General features: G+C 47.6%; 1 protein-coding gene across 1 annotated transcript in view; it reads left to right on the forward strand.

Moving 5' to 3' along the window:
- The window catches only part of KIF6 (kinesin family member 6), a gene marked incomplete at its 3' end in the record, with an annotated part of 392,136 nt that overhangs the window by 290,358 nt on the left and 83,550 nt on the right, over positions 1-18,228 (forward strand). Inside the window, 1 exon segment of the mRNA XM_080665124.1 lies at positions 15,352-15,460. Within this exon segment, the coding sequence (XP_080521250.1) occupies positions 15,352-15,460 (109 nt within the window).

Here is an 18,228-nt window from a genome sequence, read left to right on the forward strand (position 1 = left end):
GGTCACAAGAACCTTAACATCCCATTTCCACAGCCACCCAACCCTTCCGCCTCCTCCACACACACACACACACACACACACACACACACACCAGGTGCACACATGCAAGTATTATTTCTGCTTCACACAGGAAAACTAAGCAATAGGGGAAGAAGGAACTTACTTGAGATCATACCCTGGTAAGGTGCACTTTTATAATTGTCTTTCTTCCAGGCACTGCTATCAGGGAGCAATCTAGCTTCCTAGAAAGCAGGAACTTTAACTCAGAAACTCCCTCGAGGAATCTAGCCTACAGAAATCGCCCAAAATGCCTTTGTGCAAATATGCTTCCTCAGAGAGACTTTCCTCTCATCTCTCTAAGAAAATAGCCTCCCCCATTATTCCTATCTCGCACATCCCTTACTTTGTAGTTTCTCCCTTCATATAGCTGGCTAACAGTGTGTATTCGTGTGCTCCTGTCTGTCACCCTCAGCAGAATGTAAGCTCTCCAAGGAAAGAGGCCTTTGCTAAACAGCTCCACGAACAGAAACTGGGATATAGTGGGCTCTATACTTGTTGTATTAATTAATTTAATTTAGTGTGGAATTAAATGTATACACCAACAGGTCACTGCAGCATTATCTACATAATATTTACATATATAAAAATAATGGAAAAAAACAATATTAGGGAATGGACTGTAATGATTAAATACTATACAACCATAAAAAGTAATATTCATAAAGAATTTTAATAACTTAGAAAAATTATAAGATAATGTTAAGTGAAATAAATAGGCTACAAAATTGTATATGCATTATCTTCTTAACTATGTAGTTAAAACAAAGTATAGAAAAAAACTGGAGGGTAGAGGGATTATGAGTGATTTTTTTCCTGCTTTTTTACATCATTCTTTATTTCCCAGTAATTTTTTTAAATTTAATTCTTTATTGTTTAAGTATTACATATTTCTCCTTTTTCTCCCATTGACCTCTCCCTGGTCATTCCCATCCCCCCTATTTCCCAACAATTTTTGCAATGGACAAGCTGTACCTCGATAATTAGGAAAAGTAAAGTAAGGCCGTGGACCTGTTCCTACCTCATCAGGCAAATATATGGGTGTTTAAATCTTTAGGACGTGCCTTCAGCATCAACTATATTCCTCTCCAAATTCTTATGGAATAACACATCTCTGACAGAAACACTCCTCAGAAACCGTCCTGAATGGCTTAACACAAATGGTTCACAGTGGTCAATTGCTTCTCTCTGTTGAGGCTGTCCGAGCCTCAGACACAGAGATCACCGTGGCTGACCCATACACTCCAAAACAGCAATAGGCATCCCCACGGCTCTCATCTCTGCCTCAGATTGAAGCTCTTGCCAGGAAAAGGAATGAGAACTGTTCCCACAAGCCCTCCCCATGTACACGTGGAGTTTAGTGTGGTTCCCTTTAGAGACAATTACTTATAGGTGTGGTATTCAGAAAATAAAAACAAAACAAAATTAGCAAGCACAACAGTGAAAAGAGAGAAGTAAGAGAGAGAGCAGAGCATGAGGCTAGGAGGTTAATCAGGAGATGGATTAGCAGGGCCTGCGGAGGTTGCCCAAGGCCAGGATCCTGGGAAAGAAGGGGTGTTTGTTTTTCTGTGTTTTTTTTAATTGTTACTGATTTCAGAGAGGAAGGGAGAGGAAGAGAGAGATAGAAATATCAATGATGAGAGAGAATCATTGATTGGCTGCCTCCTGCACGCCCCACACTGAGGATCGAGCCCACAAATTGGGCATGTGCCCTTGACCGGAATTGAACCTGGGACCCTTTAGTCCGCAGGTCGACGCTCTATCCACTGAGCCAAACTGGCTAGGGCGAAAGGGGCTTTTTATAGTTCTCGCTGTGGGTACAGAGAGAAGAGAGCTCTAACCTGAGAGTCGAGAGTCAGTATCTTCACAGGAGGGCACGTTAGGCTTGGTTTGGAAGGTGGGGAGAGGATGCAAATCTGGCCCCTATTAGGGGGACCTATTTCCAATAGGATTGTGACCCTCTCTTCCTCCCTCCCCTCCTCCCTCCCACCCTTCCATCCCGGAACTGGAGAAGGGGCGGTGAACAAGACAGGGCAGGCTTTCCTCTGTGGTATTTTCATTCTGCACAATACACACGGACCTGAGTTTCAGATGGTGACAAAGCTAGGAAGGATGCGACACAGAATAGCCAGGTAGGAAACACCTGGGTGGGGTGACATGTGAGCTGGGAAGTGAATAGTGCATTGATGGTCAGAAAGATTCAGGGAAAGAACGTTCCAGACCAAGGAACAAACAGCAAGTGTAAAGGCCCGGAGATAAGAATCCGATTGACATATTTGAGGAGCTGAAAGAAGGCCAGTGACTGGAGAGGGTGTGAGCACAGCTCTGGGTGAGGCGTGAGGAAGAGAGATGGCCCAGGGCCTGCCGGGCCGAGGAGTAGGAGGTTTGTTCAGGGCCGAGGGAGCCCTGGGGAGTTTAAAGCAGAGGAGGGACATGATGGCATTATGAATAAATCACTCGGGTTGCTAAGTGGGCAAAACAGGTAAGAGACATTCCAGGTGAGAAATGGCAGTGACTTAGGTTGGGATAAGAAAGACACACTAAAGAGAAGCAAAGAGGTGTAAGGCGTGTGTTTAGAGGCTGCAGACAGGACCTGCTGGTGAGCTGGTGGGCGATTAGGGATCGTGGAAGAGCCCCAGAGGTTTTGCTGGAGCAAGTGGTACCATTTACTGCTATGGAAGCGATTAGGGGAAACAGCTCGGGGGAGGGTTTGGAATGGAGTTTGAAATTAAGGGTTCTGTTTGGGGCATGTTAAGTTTGAGATGCCAAGTAGACATTCAAGTCGATATTTCAAGTGGGCGATTAGCTATCCCAGCCTGGCCCTCCATGGGGAGGTCAGAGCTAAAGATGCAAGCTTTGGAGCCACTGGTGTCTAATTCACATTAAAGCTCTGAGACTAAATGAAATCACCTGTTGGCGTAGAAGGGCCCAGGGCTGAGCCCCACGCCCGGCCATCTGGAGCTGGAAGGAGAACACCCAGGAGCTGCCTTTCTGTCCAGGAGCGTGTGGCAGTGGCATCACAGAGGCCAGGAAGGAAGCTCTGGAGCAGAAGGGAGGTGTCTGCAGTGGCGCTCGCTGCTATGCGCTGCTCGGGACAGACTCCTTAGAACAGTGAGGCTCAGTCACTAATCATAAGTTATTTCTTATTCAGCTGCATGAACCACGTGGGTCAGAGGGCTGGGTCTCTGGTCCACTGTCACCAAACTGACGGAGACTCGATGCCTGGAATGACTGGGGTCAGCAGAGTGAGAGAGAAGTGAGCACTGTGGCTCTTCAGTGCATTAGCTGGGAAGTAGCACGTTGCCGCCCCGCTCACAGCCTGCGGGCCAGGACGGCCGTGTGCCTCACTAACCCCGGGGACATAGGACATGGTGGCGGCATGTGGAACCATTGGTGACTTCACTGCTCAACCATTTACTGAGAAGTCAACTACAATAAGAACAGAAAACGGGCCGCTGGGTTGGGCAATGCTGAGATCACTGGGATGTTCAGATGAAGCCCTGTGGACTGCCCTCAGGAGAGCCTGGGAGGGGAGGGGCAGAGAGGGCGAACACGGACAGCCCTGTCGGGCATCGTCTATGGAAAGGGACCTTTGACAAGGTGGTGGACACTCGTGCCACTGTAACCAGAAGGGAAGCGTGTACCGCGGGCGAGACCACCAGCTGACATGGTATTGGAAGCTGAGGAAGCCCCTGTCTTGTTGCATTTGTTCTCAACGAGATGCTGTCGCTGTGGAATGAGCCTGGCTGGTGTGGGCGGGAGCAGAGGACACAGGCGCAGTGGAGCGCGCTGACAGTTTAAGCCACTCTCCCTACGTGACTAACCCCTGGTTTGCAGCTACCTAAGAATTCTACTGTGTTAAAGTAGCTCCTGCACTCTTCAACAGCTTGCTGTGCGTAGGTTTTCAGATGACTTGTTATTACTTATGATGATAATAATAACTCTGTCTGACACTTTCACTTTTTATAGTGTATACCATATTTATTCATTCTGTCAGAGACTTTTAAACAAATGAGTCATAGCTGCCACATTCTGCTTTCTTTATTGTCATCGTAGAACATGTACACAGAGAACTGCATTAGAGATATATGCACAGTTAGCAAGTGGTGCTTTTAAGACAAACAAGTTAACTGGAGACATCTCATCCTTACTCGTTCATTCAGTCCACACACCTTGTCTGGAGCGTCTGCTCTGTTTCAGGCACTGAGCTTGGACCTGTGGCTACAGACACAGGAGGCAGTCATATCCCGTTTGGATTGCATGGCCTGAGGGCTGGGGCGTGGGCAGGTGAGACAGTGACCAAGATACATCATTGCAAAGGTATCCAGTGGTTCCAAAATGGAGATCTACACAAAGTGCCACCTCCTCTTTGCAATAACATCCAGAGGCCGGGGTTCTTGTTAGCTTCAGTGCGTAGATGAGGACCCTGAGATTCGAGCCATTTAAATGCAGACCCTAGGCCACACAGCTAATAAGTGAAACCAGCACTCATCCCATGTCTTCTGACCACAAATCCTATTCCTTTGCTCAGACACTGGACAGGAATGGCGGCAGAGTGGCCTGAGGGAGGAGAACTGCCTGCCTGGGGATGCCCTGGGCAAGCACCAGGCACTAGTTCAGAGAGTGGTGTCTGGACGGAGAGGTCACTGGGGAATAAATCCCCCCACAACAAAGGAAGCCTCAGGTTCTTCCGATCTATCTCTGTGCCAGATCTTGCATGAAGTGGGCTCCTCCCCATGCCCATGGCTTTGCCTCTCTGTTCCCTATGCTGGGAACACAGGGACCTCCTTTCCTCCAGCTCCTGCTCCTAGGTTCCTAAAACCTTCCACAGGAGAAATTTTCCTCGCAAGTCCCTCTGTAATCTGATGATGTCCCTTGTTTGCTCCTCACAATCATCTCCGCCATCTGCATCGTATTACCATCAGTGCATCGTCTGTGAGTGCTCTTTTGCTTTATACTGTAAGCTTTGACCTTCCCATAGCCCCAGTGCTCTGTATCATAAGTTCAAGGACAATATTTCTCTTATTTATCTGTAACTGGCCAGAGAAGAGGGCTGTCGATAGAGTAGGCACTCAGCACTTGCTGACAGATGGGGGGGCTTCACCAATTGACTCACTGCCTGAATGAATAAAGAAATGTTGCAATTAAATAATGAAACGCTTCCCAGAGAAGCAGCCGTTAGGACACAGAGAATTGGAAAGGAAAACGCTGGCCTCCTGGGTCCTCTTCATCTCTTTTTCATGACTTGCTCATTTGCAGGTGGGAAATTGTCTGCCAAAGCGCACACTCTGTGGTCCTGCACCCTTCCCCTTCTCTTCTCTATAGTAACCCCCACCCTGCTCCAGTCTAACAGAACCATTTCAAGTGCCTAGGCTATTCTATTGCGGAGACTTCTGGGTGTATGCTCTGTGTAGATTAGGGAGAGATGATTACTTAATCGGACCTGACATAGTTGGCTAACAAATTCCTTCTGTCAGAGACTTGAGTCAGCCAACCCTCCCTTCCCTCTGCTCCTGACCCCACCCCATGGGTTCCTGGATGAAGCAGCTCCCCCAGCCACCAGGGACCTTTCCCGAGTTTCCTGCTCACAAAGATCTCCAGCTCTTCTGAGCCGCCTGCCCTAATAAGATGCATTCATGGTTTTCAGTCCACATCCCAATCACAACCCTCCAAAAGCTGCCTCTTGCTCTTTACCATCTCTGACCTCATCAGGAAGAAGCCAGTCAACAGTACCATGGCCTTTGGAAGTGGTCAATACATCTCAAACTTGGGGAGTCCTGAGTTTTTGAGATTCCGAAGAATTTGGAGCCTCTTCTTACGCTGAAGAGGAATGCTGCCTTCCTGTCCAGTGGGCCTCTCGGCCAACTGCCCTTTAACCCACAAAGGGCTAGGACACATGTGTCCTTCCACCAAATTCCTAGGGTTAGTCCAAATATCGGGCATGGGATTAGACATCAAGGCTCTTCCAGGGCTGCCACAGCTGTGGACCGAGCAATGGAAAAGACTCCCAGATGCAGGTTAGCCTGGCAGCAGGCTGTCTTATTCAATGGAAACATTGCTGGCCTCCAGATTCCTGAGTTAACTCCAAAACACAGAAATGCCAGCATGCCCCAGGCTGCTCTCCAACCTCCATGCCTGCATCTGTCTATGGGTTTCTCTAAGCAACCACATGGGCGCTTTGTCCTGAATAAGAACGCCCACAAAATAAAACTTAGAGATGCAGGGTTAGGAAAATGAAGGCTTTCTGCAGGTGGCCTTTGGGACCATGTTTAAAGGTTTGATGTAACTGCTGGAAATGAGCAACTGCCCTCAAGTGGCAGCCATGTTTTGAGGGGCTCCAGGCCTGTCCACGTGGCTGACACACCAGACCTTTCTTCCCCTGCTCAGGTGAACGTCCAGGACACAGTGTGGCAGGAGGGTGCTTCAGATGTGGTTACCAAGATGAAAGGGAAACACAACCTGCCTTGAACACCAGCCCTCAGTTCCTCCTAGCCCACGTGGTCTGTGCTGCTGGGCCTGTTAGAGTTGCTGGTGGGATGTGTGATTTCTGGCACTAGGAGTCAGGAACCCACTTGATTTATTTAGATGTGGTGCCACCATTGGGTGGGTCTCCTAAGGTTTCTGTGGCTTTCCACTTCAGATTTTCCCTCACTCCCCTCCCTAGAGCCCCTGCCAAGCCGGTCATGCTCCAGCCTGGTCCAAGCCAGCCCTACGACTCTACTAATTAAAGGTTCTCCTTTGACATCTTTCATGTAGCAATTTAGGAAACTCCAAGACAAGTCCTAATCTGAGGACATTAGCCCAGGTGGTATCATCTGGTTTGAACATAGGCCTTGAACCCCTAGGCCCTGGGGCACCAACCCCTTCCAGAAGTTCTCAATCAAAAGCAGGAAGTAGGTTGGGCAAGTGTCCTTGGTCACCCCTAAAAATCTACCCTTTGGTCTTCACATCTGTAGTCACTTTGGCCATGGCTAAGTGGTTTTGTCTTCCCCTCATCCTCAGATTTCATACCCTGCTGTCCCCACCCAGCAACTCCTCAAATTGTAGCTGAGCTGCTCTGGCCCTTTAAGTAAGCAGAGCCATGGCACATGGCCCTACTTCCTGCGGTGGCCTCCATCACCCTGGTGGTGGAGAAGCAGGGACAGAGGCCTCCTCAGCACCCACTCCCAGACGGCCACTCCTAGTGAGTCTAGGGCAGGGGTGGGCAAACTTTTTGACTCGAGGGCCACAATGGGTTCTTAAACTGGACCGGAGGGCCGGAACAAAAGCATGGATGGAGTGTTTGTGTGAACTAATATAAATTCAAAGTAAAGGAGCGGAGGGGAGAGCAAGAGAACCCTCCGCTCTTTCGGCTCCGTGGGCCGGATAGAACAGCCGAACGGGCCGGATCTGGCCCGCGGGCAGTAGTTTGCCCACGGCTGGTAGGGCATGCTACTCCCTGAGGAAAGTCACCTGCAGGCCAGCTCCTACGGTGATGGAACCAGGCAGCTGTTTTATCCTGAAAGCACAGGAATGATGAAAGCCATACCAGATGTTGTTTGCTTGGGTAGCGATCTGGGAGCCATCTATTAAAAAGAGGAGCTTCTAGGGCAGGGATGGTTGGCTGGGACAGGCTGCCTGGAGACCTGTGCTAAAAACTCTGGTGCTGCCATTCGTTTCCCCAGCAAAGGATGCTGTGACTGGTTGGCAAAGTCTTCCATCAGGGTGAGGAAGGAGAGTGGGAACATGGGCCACATATATGCCATCCCTGTTTTTCATGTAACTTCCAAAACCTGCTCCTTCCTAATGACAACACCCTCCCCACAGTGGGGGAAGACGATAAAGAGAGTATCTCAGATGTTCCTCTAATCTTTCTGGGAGATGGTCCATTCCTCTTTATGAGACCCTATAGCACCTCCCCATCTACCAATTTATCCATTCTGAATCGATGCACCCTTTGCTTTCCATGCTAGAAGCTGCTGGCTTGTCCTTCACCCCAGTTTCTGGCTGTAGCCATCACTTCCCGTGGGATATCCTTGTTCCAGGCTCATTCCCATGAGTGCTGGCCCACTGACCTTTCCTTTGGTTCTCAAGCCCTCCTGACCTGTTTCATTTGCCTTGATAGATTATCCCTCCTTCTCATCTAAATTCTTGACTCCTCCCTCCCATTTGTCCATTCATTCTAACCTCTCCACACACTAAAGAAAGGACTTCTCTTCTAACTATATGTGAGTATATTTTTGGTATTTCACCTAACTCAACATTTACAGAGAATTCTCAGTGCCTATGGAACCTTGTATCAGCTATGAAAACACACTCCCCCCTGCCTCCTGCTGCTTCTCATAACTGTATGTACGTCCTTGTGATGTGGATTGTAGGCACGCATATCATTCCCTTACCTTCAGTTTGGAAGCTTCCAATACCAAGCCACAGATAGTGTAATCATCCCCCCCACCCCCACCCCCCCCACACACATCCAGTTTCCTCCCAGCATTGGCCCGAGTGTCCCCAAACAGTGTTGCTGGGGCTGACCAGCACACCCTGAGCGACAGATGAACAGATTGCTCTGACATAGGTTTCTGTGAAAGAGAGGCTAAGGGACTGTTTTACTTTAGTAGTAAAAGCAGCCCTGATTGCCTGCCTCGTTCGCTTTTTATTGTAACAACAGTTTGACCTTAAATTAACCTTTAGATACAATCAGCAGGGTAAGTATTCTTGAAAAAGTATACGCTTCTACAAGATCAGGTCTTTAAAGACTAAACATAGAGATTCCAGCAAAACATCCCAGGGGATTGGACTTGTTTGTAAAAGCCAAGGTAGGGGCTGCCACCTTCGGCAAGTCCCCTCAGAGGCCCCCGACCTTTCGGAGAATCCTCCTTACAGACATGCCAACCAAGTCCCATGCTTCCCCACACAATGTCTCCCAAACCCCCTCTCCCTTGGGAACCCACCCCATCTCTCACTTTCCTTCATTCCCTCTTGCTTTTCTTTTCTCCCCTTCCTCGTTCACTCGGAGGCACCAACATGAATAAATGTCTTTTCCAAGGAAAATACATTTTTGGCTCCAACCAGGCAATCATTTTCAGCATGAACAACACAACTCTCCATTCTTTTACTTTTGTCCATTTTTTAAGCAATAGCTGCAGCAGCAGTAGGTTGTTTGGGAGCAGCCAGGAAAATGAGTTCTGGCCCACGTGCCCAGACTAAAGGAAATCAGACGGCAAGCCCAAAAGCAGCAGCATAGACTCTCCACTTCCGATGTTTTCCCTTTCCATTTGGTTTCCATGGGACCCTGCTTTGGGAGTGGGGAGGGCTTCCAAAAGTAAGAAACCAAATTTCAGGATGGCAACAAATGAGCATTAAGAAATGCACAAGGCACCTGGGCCTAAGAACTTTGGATGCCTAACATTTTCAGAAACCCAACTCAAGGCTAATGTGGAGAGTACCTGTTGACGGTCATTTCTACCTGAGCACTCCTTATAGGTATCAAAATCCGGAAGAAGTGGCTCCTTTAGGACTTGGAAATGTTTTCCATCCAATTCACAACTGCAATTGCAATGTCGTGTTTTGGGGACTTAGACTGAGAAACTCCTCTCTTTAGGGGTTTTGGGTTTTTTTGGTTTTGCTTTGTTTTGTTTGAAATTTTATACAATCCTGTGATGCTTTTATTTGCTCCCCTTTAGGTTTTAAACAGCCCTGTGACTCAGCAAGCCAGCAGGCTTCTCTGAGTCATCCATATCTTCTAGGATTCAACACTGGGACCCATGATTGAAATTCACTAAAAGGAAATAGCTAAGAGCTAGAAATGGGAAACCAGGTCTCCTTAGGTGTACACTTCATGAGCAGCTGAATCCATCAGATGAAACAAAGTGGGGACCAAGGTGCAATTTATCTTCCCTTTCAAGCTCAGATCCCCCTGATTCTGACACCAACCTCTCATCTTTGCAGGACCTGTTAGCTAATTGTCAACAAATTATGCAATTTCTCTTTGCTGGCCCTAAAACAGTGATACTTCTAAGAATATTTGCATTTTTATGAAAGCTTCTTGGTATTGGAATTTGTCTCTAATGGTGGGCTCTGAAGCATGGTGACATGTAGTCGGGGGAAGACAGTGTTACATTTCTAAAATTGCACTAGATGAGGGATGAACCTACTCAGGAGCATGAGGGTGGAGGGAGGGAAAACCATGGAAACATTGTCTCTTCCCGCATAAAGTCATAATATGCTATATCACAAAGAAAAGCATTAAGCCTCCAAAACATCCATTAAAAAGACATTTGATTCAGTTCTTCCTATGTGCCAGGGATCACCCAGGTGCTAGAAATATTGCAGCAGACAAAACTGACAAAAAACCCTGCCTTCATGAAGTTTACAAGTTCTAGAAATAATTTTAGAAAATATTAATAAAGGAAATAAACTATGCAAACAGTAAACAAAGTTCATGGTTCTGCTTTCCCTGTAATACAATAAAGAAAGCTCAAAGTTTTAGACAAGATAAGCACAAGAGCATAGTTTTATGGGTAAATCAACTACTACCAGGTTATTTGGAGGTCTGCCACCTGCTCTCCTCTATCAGGCATGCTTTCCCTGGAAAAACTGATCAAAGAGCACAACTAGCCTGTCTCTAAAAGCTGGGAAAATTTTACCCCGAGACCCATTTCTTTACTGAGTCTCAGTTTCCTCATCTGTACAGTGAAATTAAGACCATGGATCATGGAGAAGTTTAACTAAGGTAATACAGGCATAGCTTGGAGACACTGCAGGCTTGGTTCCAGATCGCTGCAATAAAGCGAATATCACAATAAAGTGAGTCACATGGATGTTTTTGGTTTCCCAGTGTATATAAAAGTTATATTTACACTGTACTGTAGTCTGTTAAGTGGGCAGTAGCATTATGTCAAAAAAACAATGTACATACCTTAATTTAAAAATACTTTATTCATAAAAAAAAATGCTAATCATCTGAGTCTTCAGGGAGTTATAATCTTCTTGTGGTGGAGCATCTTGCCTCAGCATTGATGGTTGCTGAATGATCAGGGTGGTGGTTGATGAAGGTTGGGGGGGGCTGGCAATTTCTTAAAATGAGACAATAATGAAGTTTGCCCATTGATTGACTCTTCCTTTCATGAACGATTTCTCTGTAGTATGTGATGCTGTTTGACAGCATTTTACCTGCAGTACAACTTTTTTTTTCCCCAAAATTGGAGACAATCATCTCAAACCCTGCCACTGCTTTTTCAGCTAAGTTATATAATATTCTAAAATTTTGTTGTCATTTCAACAATCTTCATAGCATCTTCACCAAGAATAGATTACATCTCAAGAAACCTCTTTCTTTGCTCATTCACAAAAAGCAGCTCCTCTGTTAAAGTCTTATCATGCAAGTTGCAGCAATTCAGTCACATCTTTAGGCTCCACTTCTAATCCTAGTTCTCCTGCTGTTTCCACCACATCTGCAGCTATTTACTCCACTGAAGTGTTGAACCTCTTAGACTCTAAGGCTTAGAGTCATCCATGAGGATTGGAGTCAACTTCTTCCAAACTCCTGTTAATATTGATATTTTGGCCTTTTCCCCATGAATCATAAATGTTCATTATGGCATCATGAGTGGTGAATCTTTTCCAGAAGGTTTTCCATTTACATTGCCCAGACCCATCAGAGGAATCACTATCTGTGGCAGCTACAGCCCTACAAAATGTATTTCTTAAGTAAGAAGATTTGAAAGTCAAAATTACTCTTTGATCCATAGGCTATAAAGTGGAAGTTGTGTTAACAGGTATAAAAACAATATTAATCTTGCTGTACATCTCCATCCGACCTCTGGGGTAACCAAATGCATTGTCAACTAGCCATGATATTCTGAAAGGAATCTTTTTTTCTGTGTACTAGGTCTCAACAATGGGCTTAAAATATTTAGGAAACCATGTTGTAAACAGATGTGCTGTCATCCAGGCTTTGTGCCATCTATAGAGTACAGGCAGAGTAGACTTAGCATAGGATTTTCAGAATGGTAAATGAGCATTGACTTCAATTTAAAGTCACCCGCTGCATTAGCCCCCAATAAGTGAGTCAGCCTGTCCTTTGAAGCTTTGACGGCAGGCATTGACCTCTCACTGGCTATGAAAGTCCTAAGCCGATCATTGAAAGTCCTAGATGGCATCATCTTCCAATATGAGACTGTTTAATCTACATTAGATCTTCTGGATGACTTGCTGCAGCTTCTACATCAGCACTTGCTGTTTCTCCTTGCACTTTCATGTTATGGAGATGGCTCTTTCCTTAAATCAATCCCTGCCAGCTTCAGACTTTTCTTCTGCAGCTTCCTCACCTCTCTCGGCCCTCATAGAATTGAGAGTTGGGGCCTTGTTTTCTGGATTAGGCTTTGTCTTATTGGAATGTTTGCTGGTTTATCATCTCTCCAGACCACCAAGGCGTTCTCCATATCAGGTGTAAAGCTGGTTCACTTTCTTATCATTCGTGTGTTCACTGGAGCAGCACTTTTAGTTTCCTTCAAGAACTTTTCCTTTGCATTCACAACTTAGCTAACTGTTTGGCCCAAAAGGCCGAGATTTGGGCCTATCTTGGCTTCCAACATACCTTCCCCACTAGACTTAGTCACTTCTAGCTTTTGATTTAAAGTGAGAGGCAGGCTCATTATCTCATTAGCAAGATAGGCTGTGGTCACTCCTGTGCTCCACTGCCCCACTCTTTCTGCTGCATACCATGTGTGCGAGAGCTTGTCATCTGAGAAAGGGAATCCTGAGAGGGAAAGCGAGGTAGAGACATCTGTTCAGCAAATAAAAAGAGGTTCATTAACTTTTCAGGTGACCCCAAATTGGAGTGGGAAGTGGTCTGTTAGTACAACCCAAAAGGACTAGAGCTCTAAATGAGCATAATTGGAATGGACAAGGGTAGAGCTGGGATAGAGCCTGGGGTCTCACACTACAGCTGCCTGGGGAGTCCTTCCCATTGCGGTCTCTGCAGACTCTCATTCTCCCTTCCATGAGGCAGCAGTGAAGTCTCTATAGGCTTCCAGGTCTTGCTTTGCCTCTTTGCCTTCAGGCAATGGGTATCATGAGCCCCCACACCCTGGCCTCTCTAAGCAGACTCTTAGGATGCTGACTGCCAGGATGATGGCCATCATACTAATGCTCATCCACCTGAGGTCATTACCCTCGGAGAACTCAATTCCAGAATAATTCTCCATTCCAACAAGAGGAAAAGCAATACCTTGCTCCTGACAATAAGCCTATAGCACTGCAGGACTCAGTGCTCTTAACTCACTCAAAGTAGTAACCACTTCCCATGCAACTTCCCCATAATGTGTACTTTACTAAACTTTAAAAAAATCTTTGAAAAGTACTGATTTATACTTTTATATAATAAAATGACAACAGCGGGTAGAGGGAATATGATATAATATGATATCACACTGGCCCAGATTTCTTAGCAAGACCATACAGATTCTCTGAAAAATGATCCCAACCAACCTTCTTGGATTGTCTTTTCTGTGTACCCCATGTCATTTCTGTTCCCACAGCCCAGGAAGCCTGTTCTCCTCCTCTGTGATAGCACTTTGGTGATCCCACTGGCAGGCTCCAATGTGGCCTCTATGCAGTTTCCCCAACCCCCTCTATTCCAGAGAGACCCATTCCCTCCACCCCCTGTTGTTATCTTATTAGGCAGTGAAAGGCAAACATACATTGTTAGAATGAGCACAGACCAGGGGCAGGGGAGAGGTATGGAGTGAGTCCCTCGGCTCCTGGTGGAAGCAAAGTGCCCCCTGGTTAATATCGCTCATACATCAGGGCTTCTCTTTCCGAGTCTCTCATAAACCCGTCCTCAGGCCACGCCCGGATTCTGCAGTGTGCAGGGCAGATGTGCAGACGGAACTGAGCTGTGCCCCTTCGCTTCGATGGAAAGGGTGGGGTATCTTTGTGTGCCTCACCATTCAGACATTCTCCATGGTGCTATTTTTATCAACAGCAATCATGAAATTGGTGTCAGATGGGCTGGTCCAATTCCCCACCCTGAGGCTGGGTTTTTGCAGGCAGGAGATGTGGTCTGTGGCCCATATGAATGCATCTCTGGTACCCTAGGCCTCAGAGTGAACCCCTGTAGCCCTGGACCCTGTTCCTATGGCAACAAGCAAGGCTCATCATCACTCCCAGTTCAATCTGGGCCTGACTCACTTAACAGACATATGTTGAACACATTATTAAAAGCTAGTCATTGAACAAGGCACTAAGGATTCACCAAAAAATAGTCTCTCTATCTCCGGAGAAACTTGCATTTCACCAGAAAGGACTGTCATGTGAAGTGACAGCGTCTGTGGCTGTGCGTGTTTCAGAGGCATTGATGGGTCCGTGGTGGAGGAAAGATTTGTCCTTCTGGGCCTTGGGGAGCTTCATGGAGGTGGTAACACTCAGCCAGGGCTGCAAAGATAAGTGGGATTAAAGGGTAAAAACATGGAAAAAGGAACGAAGGGCAGAGGCATAAAAAATGATTGTAGATTCATCCAAAATCCAGCTGTGAATTCAGCTCTCACCAAGAGTCCCAGGCACACACCTGCATGGACCCTCACCCTGGGAGGTATGGGAAGAGATGCCACCTGCTACTCCAGGGGCGCTGGCCCTTCTGACTCTCGCTTTCAGAATCAGGCCCCTGAGCGCCCCAGCAGGGAGAATGAATCTGCAGGGGCAACAGTGACACAGGATGCTGAAGTTAGACATGAGCCAGGCCTCCCTGCACCACTGTCTGCTCATGGGTCTTGCACAGAGAACTTAAGTTCGGAGGAAGATCAGGGGCCCCTCATTAGCCACAGGAAACAAGGACAGGCTGGGATCTGAAGACAGCAGAATTTTCTGGATTCTAAATCTTTTGGTCTGAATTATAATTCTTTTAACTAAATGCCTGGAAATTCAGGGTGAAATTTAACAGAAAACCCAAGTGGGGAGTAACAGGAAAACAGGGAGAAATATGGCACTGAATGATGGCAGAAAGTGTATTTGCAGATGTTCTTGGCAATCAAGGGCTTGGCACTCTGGTTTTCATTTCCTTCGACCAGACATTCCAAACCCCACCCCCCACAGTCACATGGATGCACAGCCCAGCCAGCGGGGTGCAGCGGGTGTGGCTGCCAGGGCTCCCTGGTGGGCGGCCACTGGAGGAGCCTGGGGCCACCGGTCTGATTGAGAGCCTCTTGCTGTGGGCCTCTCGGATCCAGGGCCGCCTTTGTGGTCAGACTAGAGTGACAATGAAATTAATGGGATCCTGATGCTGTGACTGAGGCCATTTCCCTGTGTCTCCAACAGGGATGAGAGAGGAAATGTCATTAGGACGCCAGGAGGCCTTTGAAATCTTCAAGAGGGACCACGCCGACAGCATGACCATCGAAGACAACAAACAGATTCTGAAGCAGAGGTAAGGCCGGCTCAGGGAGCCGCTGGTCCTGCAGGGCTGAGCCAGGCCAGCGGGTGGAAGCTCACTCTGTCCTCCCTAAACTGCCCACCCAGCTCCTGAAAGGAAGGCACGGCATTCACTCAGTTTCACAGTGAATCGCATCCACCTGGGATGATTCTCTAGGCATGTAGGCCTCACCCTCCCAGGACAGCCGGTTACCTACGTGAGGGACTGTTACTGGCAGCACTAACTTCCTCTGCAAGTCTCACATTGCACATTCATTCTCATCAGCTTGTGACTATATCAATATCTTCCTGTTCCAAAGGCAGGGAAATATCTAAGTACTAAGTTATAGTCTTAGAACGCCAGGCCCTGCTGTCCTGGAGGGTGGCCCTGCACTCCCTAGTCAAAGAAAGTGAAATGGCGCCCCTCGGTGACCCCAGGCCCAGGGTGTGCTCTCCAGGCCAGAAGCTGAGCCCGCAGCATTGTCTGTGCGGTGGGGCAAGGCCGTGTTGTAAGCCCTTTAGAATAAACTTATGCTTTGTTTCAGATAACCCATGAATCAGATACATCCTCAAACCATAGAAAACAGAGTGACTGCCAGATGTATAGGTCTAGAGCTCTAGATGAGGTCTATGTCACATGTGACTGGGTCTTAGCACACAGTAAATTCTCAAAACTACTGCTGAATTACAGTGAGATCCAGGATCGAGAGGCATATGCATAAGGAGTGGATGAGCGCTCTCAGAAAAACTCATGGCAGTGGAAAGGCCTAGAGCAGGGGTCCTCAAACTTTTTAAGCAGGGGGCCAGTTCACTGTCCTTCAGACCGTTGGAGGGCCGGACTATAGTTTAAAAAAAAAAAACTATGAACAAATTCCTATGCGCACTGCAGGCCCGGGATGGCTAAGCAGGACAGGCAGCGGAACTTGGCGGGCTGGATAAATGTCCTCGGCTGGCCTCATGTGGCCCGCGGGCCGTAGTTTGAGGACGCCTGGCCTAGAGGGTGGAAGCAGGGGGAAGCTCCAAAGGACAGGGCGAGGGAAAGGAGGCCGCGGTGGGGCCTGAGAAGAGGCAGAGAGAGAAGATGTGGGAGAACCAGGAGAAAATTCTGTCCTGAAGGCCCAGGGGAGGCTGCCCCACGGAGCAGCATGTGCTCACTGTGGCGGGTGCTACCAAGAAATCGGCAGGCAGAGCTGGGAAGCGCAGAGTCGGCCCCTAGAAGACCAGGGGGAAAGAGAGCAAACAACGTGTGCAAAAAGTTGGTGATGGATGAAAAACATTTTAAAAAGAAAAAGGGGAGGTAGTGTAGGAAGTCTGTTTGAGAATGGGGGAGAATCGGCCAAGGCTTAGGCCACAGAAGCAAACCAGTGACAAGTGGGAGAGAGAAGTGTGGGGAAGACAGCCACAGAAGGGCTCTGGGAGTGGGGAGTGGGGAGTGGGGAGTGGGGTCGGGAGGGGATTGAGGTCAGGGCAGCTGAGCCAGGAAGGAGCCCTGAACAGAACAACAAAGCAAGATGCGGCTGACATTGACACACTTAGAAGTGGAGGGAGAAAACTGAAAGTACCCGCTACTTTCTCTGTGCAAGTCCATGTAGAATAAGAGCCTGGAGAATGGTTATGAAGGTTTAGCACAGCTGCCACGGGATGGGGAGAGAAGGCAGACTGAGAAGAGAGAAAGGAACAGCAATGGCCATGAGAGCCAGCTTCCACTATTAACTGACAGCTTTTCCACTGGGTGGGTGGTTTGGAGGGGATCTTAGATCACTGGGAACGCAGTGAAGGTGATCGGAGTGTAACCAGGAGCAATCGACTGGAGCACCCTGTAGCCCTCTTAGTCCTGTAATTCCACATCCGGGTTTGTCTCTCACGGTTCAGAAGAAGACATATATGAGGATGCCCACAGCAGCTGTTTGTGGCCAGAGAAAGTTGGAAACCTCCTGGGCATCCATCCCGGGGAAGTAGAGAGGTGAAACGGGAGGGCTGCCATGGGGTCGATGCAGCAGGTTGGAACCATGGGTTAATGTACACATGCTAACAAGGGGAGCCCTAAGAACACACAATTTATGTAAAATATAAATATATGCATGCAAAACAAACAAAAATAGTCAAATGAAAGGTACATTTTAGTGTACTTTAATCATAAGAACTGTTACCCGTGTAGGGAGCAGAACAGGACCAAGACTCTGGGACATAAATGAATAAAATAATGAGTGTTGGGAAAAGGAAGTGAAGCTAGTGAAGTCTAACAGCCCTCTCCCTCCAAAAATGGACATATGCCTGGCCACACGAATTTTGGCACCTGAATCCAGGGGTCCCCATCCTTCTCCATGCCGTGGGCCATGGATTTTTAGCAGAGTCAGTGGCCGTGTTGAAGCAGGATGCCTTATTTGTCTGAAGATAAGCATGTCAAGCTAGACGACTGCTGCTTTATCCAATAACAACTTCCAAAGAGCCCTTAGCTGTGTCCCTGCCTGAGATGTCATAGCTCCCACCAGTTCCTCATCCCCCTGGCTCCATATCAAAGTGGCCACGGAGCTTGTAAAAGCGACCAAGGCCTTGGCCGGCCTCCCCACCTATTCTCACTCAGATAGAGCCCCAACATCCATTTGCTTAAAGGCTCTAGCAGGCCACCAGGTTTGAAAGCCACGGCCTAGACAGTGTCCAGGACCCTGAGAGCCGGAGCCTCTGAGGTGGATCTCAACACCTCCACAGGCTAAACCAGTTCCAGTGATTCTCTCGCACACTCAAGCTTAAGAACCACTGGCTGGGGAAGAACATGCTACTTCA

This window comes from Plecotus auritus, assembly GCF_963455305.1.
Source record: "Plecotus auritus genome assembly, chromosome: 4".
Lineage (NCBI taxonomy): Eukaryota > Metazoa > Chordata > Mammalia > Chiroptera > Vespertilionidae > Plecotus > Plecotus auritus.